The sequence below is a fragment of the Trachemys scripta genome, chromosome 2 (genome assembly GCF_013100865.1).
Source record: "Trachemys scripta elegans isolate TJP31775 chromosome 2, CAS_Tse_1.0, whole genome shotgun sequence".
Taxonomy (NCBI): Eukaryota; Metazoa; Chordata; order Testudines; family Emydidae; genus Trachemys; species Trachemys scripta.
The window spans coordinates 62377295-62384913 of NC_048299.1; the positions used below are offsets into that span (position 1 = coordinate 62377295).

General features: G+C 41.0%; 1 protein-coding gene across 1 annotated transcript in view; it reads left to right on the top strand.

Moving 5' to 3' along the window:
* Positions 1-6572, top strand: part of CHN2 (chimerin 2) — a gene marked incomplete at its 3' end in the record, with an annotated part of 196252 nt that extends 189680 nt beyond the window's left edge. Inside the window, 1 exon segment of the mRNA XM_034760711.1 lies at positions 6435-6572. Coding sequence (XP_034616602.1) covers positions 6435-6572 — 138 coding nt within the window.
* Positions 6573-7619: the final 1047 nt, after the last annotated feature.

Sequence of the window (7619 nt, forward strand, 5' to 3'; positions counted from 1 at the left end):
GACTAGACACCAGGGAGTAAGAATGGTAGAAAGCATCTGAAGTGGTCACAGGGAGAATGGACTGCTCTGACATTCCTCGGACAACCAAATAGTTCCCTTTGTCTTCCTGGACATAGGCAGGCCTGCATACAAGGAACTAAGCACCCCCACCCCCCTTCCATTTGGCTCCCATTCATAAGAGGAAGGAAAGATGGGATATTGTGTGGGAGGGGAATGATGTTGGGTCATTGTACAACCATACGTGTCCGTGTCATGAAACTGTTCTTTCCCCACTTGGGGCCTTGGGGCCTTTTAGCATTCAGCCTCCCCTTTCTCTCCCCCTCCCCCTCATTTTGAGCAGCACGGGGACTATTGCTGTCAGTGATGGCCAAGAAATGCTCAGACACAAGGGCACAGGGACTGCTCGTTAATAACCTGTTATGGCTTCTGCTAAATGCTTTATAGTGGTTCATGAGATTTTGATAAAATCATTGGTTTAAAGCTGTGCTGCTCCGGGACCATGTTGGGGTGGGGTGGAGGGCTGGGCTGAGGCATGTATCACCAGAGCAAGAGGGGATATTATCAGAAAGGGTGGGGGTCTGTTGTAAAACTTACCAGTGTCAGATTCTGGGGTCCTCAGGCTTCTTGGTGGAGGGGCCTCTTCAACCAGAACAGCCCAGTAGAGGTGCAGAATCACATGCTCCTCTTCCTCTGTCTCTCTTGGGGCTTCCTCTGGGAATTCCTCTGAGGTCTCCGCTACCTCCTCACCCTGCCCATCATCAGTCCCAACTGATGATGAGGCCAGCAGGATTGAGGAGGGGCTCATGAGTCAGTTCAGGCTCTGTACTTGCAATCCTGGAGAGCTCCCAGTCCAGCTCATCGTAGCATGGGTATATGCTAGGTCCACTCCTGGAGCAATTGCTGGAGTCCTTCACCCTCCAGTACAAGAGCCTGGTGTGCTTCATGTGCACCCAGCACTGGGATGAAATCCAGTGAATGGCAGCCATCTCCAGCCTCTGTGAAATCTCCTGGTACAGGTGAGTGTTCCTGCCAGCTGGTGAAGGTGTGAAGGACAGTCTGCTCCGAGCACACGATGAGCACCCAGGTGTGCTCCAGAGACCAGGCAGTTGCTCTCGAACCATGATCACCTGTACTGATCAATCAATTTTAGCAGAAAACTGTTCTATGGGAGTCAGGATAGGTTGCTACTACTGCTGGCAAGTGGGTTTCAGGGACCTTCATACTTTCCATTAAGGGTCATGCAGCAAAATGATCAGTGTACTGTGGGAGTGGCCCTGGAGTACTATCGCTACCCGTGTCCTGGTATACGTCCCTTGCCCCTGTCTACGCTACACTGTAGAACAAGTACAGGGTCATGCCACACCAGAGGTGCTTACATACCCACACCCCTCAGGCGTGCTAGCTTTCATGCACTAGACTGTCCATCAGGAATGTGCCTCAGGGCTTCAGATGTGGACAATAGAGGGTTGTGGCACAAAAACACACATGTATCTGTGTTCAGGCTCAAATGTAGATGCCCCTACATACACACACAAAATGCAGCTTTCCTTGTATACCTATCATCTTACCGTATTTGGGAGAGGATATTCCCTTTCTTTCCTTGTGTATGATATATCATCCTAATCCTCTCCCATATATGGTATTTCCCTCCTGCTTTGTTTCTTCAAATATTAGTTTTGCATTTTATACTGTTTTTTTTCTTTAAAAAAACAAACATTTAAAATGGTGTAGATCACATTATCTTAGAAATACTTTGTATCTGAAGTTTTCCTTGTTTGGAAGAAAATTCCTGTAAAGGCTACACTAGCTAAGGAAAACTAACCACAAAAGGAGGGATTCTGAAGTGATCATGCTCAAAGTATAACTTACAAACATTAAGAGGATGGCTTATTGTTTCTGTGTTGGATGCTGGCATCCTGTCTGCTGCCACTGTTCCCACACATACAAATCTTGTTGCTCTATGTGAGCTGTGTCTCCACATCATGACTGTAGCAGCCTGTATGGAACTTGTAGGGAGAAGCACAAGTTGCAGGAGGGAAGAGTTTGGAGGAGGCACCAGGAAGTCAGTCTGTGTGCACATGGCTAGAATGTTAGCTGCAGTAGCGGCATCTCTGTAAATATTTCTCTTAAAAAACACCGTTAGTTTACACACATGGAATCTGTGCATTTAATTACCTGGAACACAGTACTAACAATGATCTAAGAGGAAACTATTTTACTAAAACTTTTAAGACACACATCATCTTCGTCAGGCTATAGGAAATGAAGTGCAATAGAACGTTATAGAAAATCTTGATTAACACTATGTGTCAAACTCCGCCTAGAATAGCAGAGTTCCTGTTGACTTAAACTGGACTTGCAGGGGTACAATGAAGGCAGAATTTTACCCCCAGTGCCATAGGATTCTTAAAGGGACAGTGTCTTGTTCCTACAAAAGTATTACAACATAACTCAGAAAGGAAATTGAAACTTAGAAGTTAAAGTCACTGGCAGAGAATGTTATCTCTGGATATATTATCTCAGGTTGATAAATGCTGATGAAGCTGGGATATTAAACAGGAGATGTGCCTAGTTCTTACATACAGTAAGTTCCTTTTTATAGTCAAATGGTGTAAATGAGAATTAGGCTCACTAAGGTTGTGACAATGTTCTGTTTCAGCAATTTTTAACTAGAATAAGAGGAATAATAAGGATTTATTTAATCTAATGAATGTGGATGCTGTAGAGCAACAGTCGTTCTCTGTACTGCTGTTGACCTGCTGCATTCTGATGGCACAGAAAACACTCATTGTGCAATTTGTCCACAGAGACGCCATTGTAGTAAATGCATTTTTGTCCTTTTATTTGTTATTGTTTCTTTGATTGGCTGGCACAACACATTTGTTATAGTATTATGCTGTTAAATATTACTTGGACCATTCAAAAGCACCCTGACTTTTATTGGCATTCGTGTAAACTGTGTGCAAGTGTCTTTGTTTTACTGGATTTGGAGTTGGACAGTTTTTTCAAAGGATCAAATCCTAAAGTCTTTAACTTGGGCAATTCTCACAATGACACTTGATTTGGCACAATAAGACCATTGGGGCCAAGGACCTTTGAAGGAAAATGTGTTTTTAGTGTAAGTGTAATTCAATACTGAATGTGCATAGTTTAGATTTGTGGAAGATAATACCAGTTCTGATCTCTTTCCCTATAAATTATTATTTATATCCCGTCTAAAATGTGCTGTGCCCTTTATACAACAAAGAAAAGACATGGTCTTTGACTTGAAGAGTCCAAATTTAGACATAACAGGTGGTTTGGAAGAGCAAGGAACAAGGGAAAGAAGAGTTGTTGGATGGGAAGAAAGAACAGAAAAACTTAAGTTGTGCTATATTACTGTGTGCTAAATTAATTAAATTTTTACAGATTAGTACACACAAACTTTTGGTATTGACATCATAATAGCTGCTATATGGCAATTTATCTTATTGCAGAGCTGTGGACAATTTTGGTAATGCAGAAAGAAAAAGGTATCATTGTAAAATGAATTAGGTGCCTTTAAGTTAATAGCACTGATGCTCTTCTGTTTTACATTTTGTCCTTGACTCCACACTTCTTCCTTAATGGCTTTGAACATTTCTAAAATTTTTAAATACAAATCCAGTCATCCTGGGAAAATAGAAAGTAAGTGTAGCTTGCCAGAGTTGCTTTAAAAGGGTGGGGGGAAGGAGAGAAACATCAATAGGTATCCGTTGGAGAAGATTTTAAATTTGTGACTTTTCATACAACAGAAATGTATTTATATTCCCTTATACTTTCAAAAATTTTCTTCAGTTGCATTTTTATAGACTTATGTTTATTTTTGAAGTGCCACAGTCTCTTGAAACAACTCATTTTGTGATTCATGGGCTAATACACTTTTGTTACAGTGATCTTCAAGCAAAGATATAAATAAAATGTATGTTTGTGTGGCATTTGATGCAGCTAGAGTGCCAGTTTAAGGATGCTTGCTATACTACACTGTAAAAACATTGACTAAATAGCACTTCCATTTAGTATACTAGTGACCTTGCTGTTAAATAAAGACAAGTAATGGATGCAACATTCAGATTTGCCATATCTGTTTGATGCAGCTGCTGACTTCTTGAAAGCATCTGTTTTCAGTGTAGCATTTTTAGCATTCAGCATACAGCAATTAAATAGAGCTGTCCAAACAATGGTTTATAATACTAATGCTACTGTGCCAAGTATGTGTGGATAAACAAGAGATTGGGTCAGAGTAAACATTCTGTTAGGGGTATGGATGCAGTGTTAAATTAAATACTGATGTATGTGTTCAGACTACTAGCTATATCAAAAAAGGCTGTTTATTTTAAACACAAAGCATATAATCTCCTCTTGCTGAGTACATGTAGCTCCTGTTAGTGCTAATGAGAGTTATGTGCATGCATTAGACAGAAGAACAGATTCCTTAAAGATTAATGCAATAGGTTTGTACAGAACGTCTAGAATCAACACAAGCTGTTTTCTCCTGCAGTGAAAAATAAACAGAAGCATGTTTACAGTACATTCCCTCTTAAGAAAGATTGTCACCAGCACCTTAGGAGCAGTACACAGGACATACACACATTATCTATTTTAGGTACTTATATGGTCCCTATTAGTATCTGAGCTCCTCACTATGTTTCATGTATTTATCCTCACAACACCCCTATGAGGCAGGGAAGTACTACTGTCATTACAGATGGAGTACTGAAACATGGAGAAAATAAGTGTCTTGCCCAAGGTCATACAGTGAGTCTGGGTGGAGCAGGGAATTAAACCTGGACCTCCCAAGTCCCAGGCTGCCACCCTAACCACTGGACTATCCTTCCTCTCTCTTGTGTATGGGTATACTGGGTATGGCATATTCACCTTTCACTGGGGCTGGTTAAAAAAGACAGAGGAGAGCAAGCGTGTCACTTTCAGGTGCAGGGCAGAGAGAGAATGCCATGAGTCCTGAGCAATTCTCCAAGTAAAGAAAAATGTGGACATTGTGGTCAGGGCCAGCTCCAGGCACCAGCCTGGCAAGCAGGTGCTTGGAGCGGCCGCTCCGGAGAGGGGCGGCACGTCCAGGTATTCGGGGGCAATTCGGCGGATGGTCCCTCACTCCTGCTGGGAGCAAAGGACCTCCCGCCGAATTGCCACCACAGATCGTGATCACGGGTTTTTTTTTTTTGTTTTTTTTTTTGGCTGCTTGGGGCGGCCAAAACCCTGGAGCCGGCCCTGATTGTGGTACTGAAAATAAAGGTGGAGAGAGGAAGTTGTACACACGCAGGAAGCCACACACACACACATCCATATAATCTGACATGGGTGTGGCCAGTTTCTGAGAAAAGGAACGGGTGTTTATGATGCACAAAAACTAGTCCGTTTCTCCAACTCTTCAGTGGGATGGAAGGAAAAGAGGTCTTTACAGGAATAACAAATGCTGACTTTTGGACAAGGTCAAGTCAGTTCCTAATGGAAAAATGTCTGCAAATAGTCATTTGAACTTGAAAACTAGCTTTGATTCAGCGATATTTGCAATTCGTTCATTTTCCTTTTCAGCAGGCATTTCAGTGGTCAAGCTTTACTAGCATCAACTGAGTGTTGAGCTAAAATGATTGAAAGGGAGTTTTGAATCATTCTCTGCAATATATGAAATTCAAAATTCATGTAATTTTGGTTACATGAGTCACGTAATCATTTAACAGAAACAATACCACATGACTTATGTAGCTAAATGCCATGGCGGGACTATTTAAATTGAGATATTTACCAGAAACTGTTCACCTGCTGTTTGGATAGGAAAACAAATTTAGAAGACAACAGAAAATTTCAAAGCAACAAGCAGAGTCTGTGATCTGTTTATCATTGTGCCCCAGCAAATAGATCATGTGATTAGGATTCAAAAGAGCAGGGTTCTTTTCCAAACTGTTATTTGTCTGCTTGGTAACCTTGAGCAAGTCACTTCACCACTGTGTGCCTCGGTTTCCCCACTTGTAAAATACAATTATCTCCTTTGTAAATGGCTTTGAGATCTGTGTGTAAAAAGTGCTATATAAATGCTAGCTATTAGAATGTTATTGTCAACATTTAACAAACAGGCAGAATTCAGCAGTTGCATTATTCATCCTGACTGTTTGCACTCAGCATTAGAAATCCTACGTGGGATGATATGCTGTAGATTTTGGTGTTGTATTTGCCAGTTTATATTGAAGCTATGAACCATCAAGACTTGCAAAAAGTGAAGGAAATACTATTCATTGATATACTGGAGAATTGGTGGTTTTATGTTTGTTTCAAATGCTGTCTGCAGATTATTTCTTGTAAGGATGGAAGGAATAAACCTTAATCAGTATTAAGGAGGCCAAGCCTTGCTGAAGTAAAATTATGCTATTTTAACAAAAGATTTCTTGCTTCTCTTCTAGATGGTGACAAGGCTGATATCTCTGCAAGTTTATATCCAGACATAAACATTATTGCTGGAGCACTGAAGCTATATTTCAGAGACTTGCCGATTCCTGTAATCACCTATGAGACCTACTCCAAGTTTATGGAGGCAGCAAGTAAGAATTGCATAACAATTCATATAATTTTTAATTACATTTTCTCCTAAAAATGTTTTTTATAAAAAAAATTCAAGCCTTTCTAACAAAGTGGAAGCAAATACATTGCTTTGTTCATTGCTCTTTCATCATTTTCCTCTTTTAAATGGAATGTTTATATCAGTGTTGATATAGAGCTGTTCCCCTGCAGCTATGTATGGCTGTGTAAATCAGGGTAGCTTCTCTGAGTCAAGGGAGCTACACCTTACACCAGCTGAGGATCTGAGCCAATCTGTTTGCTGTAATGGGAGCTGTTTATGCAGTGGTCTTAAAAAAATACAGTTCTGCTTTAAGGAATTAAACCGTTAGGGATTAAACTGCTTTAAGGCATTGGGAGATCCCTAGGGACAGGAAAGGAAGCATCTTTTCTCTATTCTATGAGCTACAGAGTAGTAATGGAGCCGTTCCTCAGCTGCTATTCTATTCACAGGGCAGAATAGCTGCTATTATGCTTGTTCCTTTACACACCCAAGACTAGAATAGTCAATGAATCCACCAGGTCCTGCTTTTCATACCCCAGGCCCAAATTGCCATTGTGAGGGAGCATGCAGTGAGCCCCTATGAAGCTGGGCTTTATGGGAAGCAGTGGATGCACATCCCCTGTATTATTTCTCATGTTCTCTGCTCCCCTTGTGTAGCAGAACAGCACTGGCTCCAAAGCAATCTGGCAGAGGAAGAAGCAGGCTTTGCCCCCAAGTTTCTTTGTTAATGGTACTGTGTTAGACATGATGACATTCCATTATAAAAACTTGCTGAAATGGAATTGCACAACTCTGAAAAGATTCCAGAATAAATCCATTTAAGATTTCAAGTAAGAAATCATGCATTTTTTAAAACAACAAGGAGTCTGGTGGCACCTTAAAGACTAACAGATTTATTTGGGCATAAGCTTTCGTGAGTAAAAACCTCACTTCTTCGGATCCGAAGAAGTGAGGTTTTTACTCACGAAAGCTTATGCCCAAATAAATCTGTTAGTCTTTAAGGTGCCACCAGACTCCTTGTTGTTTT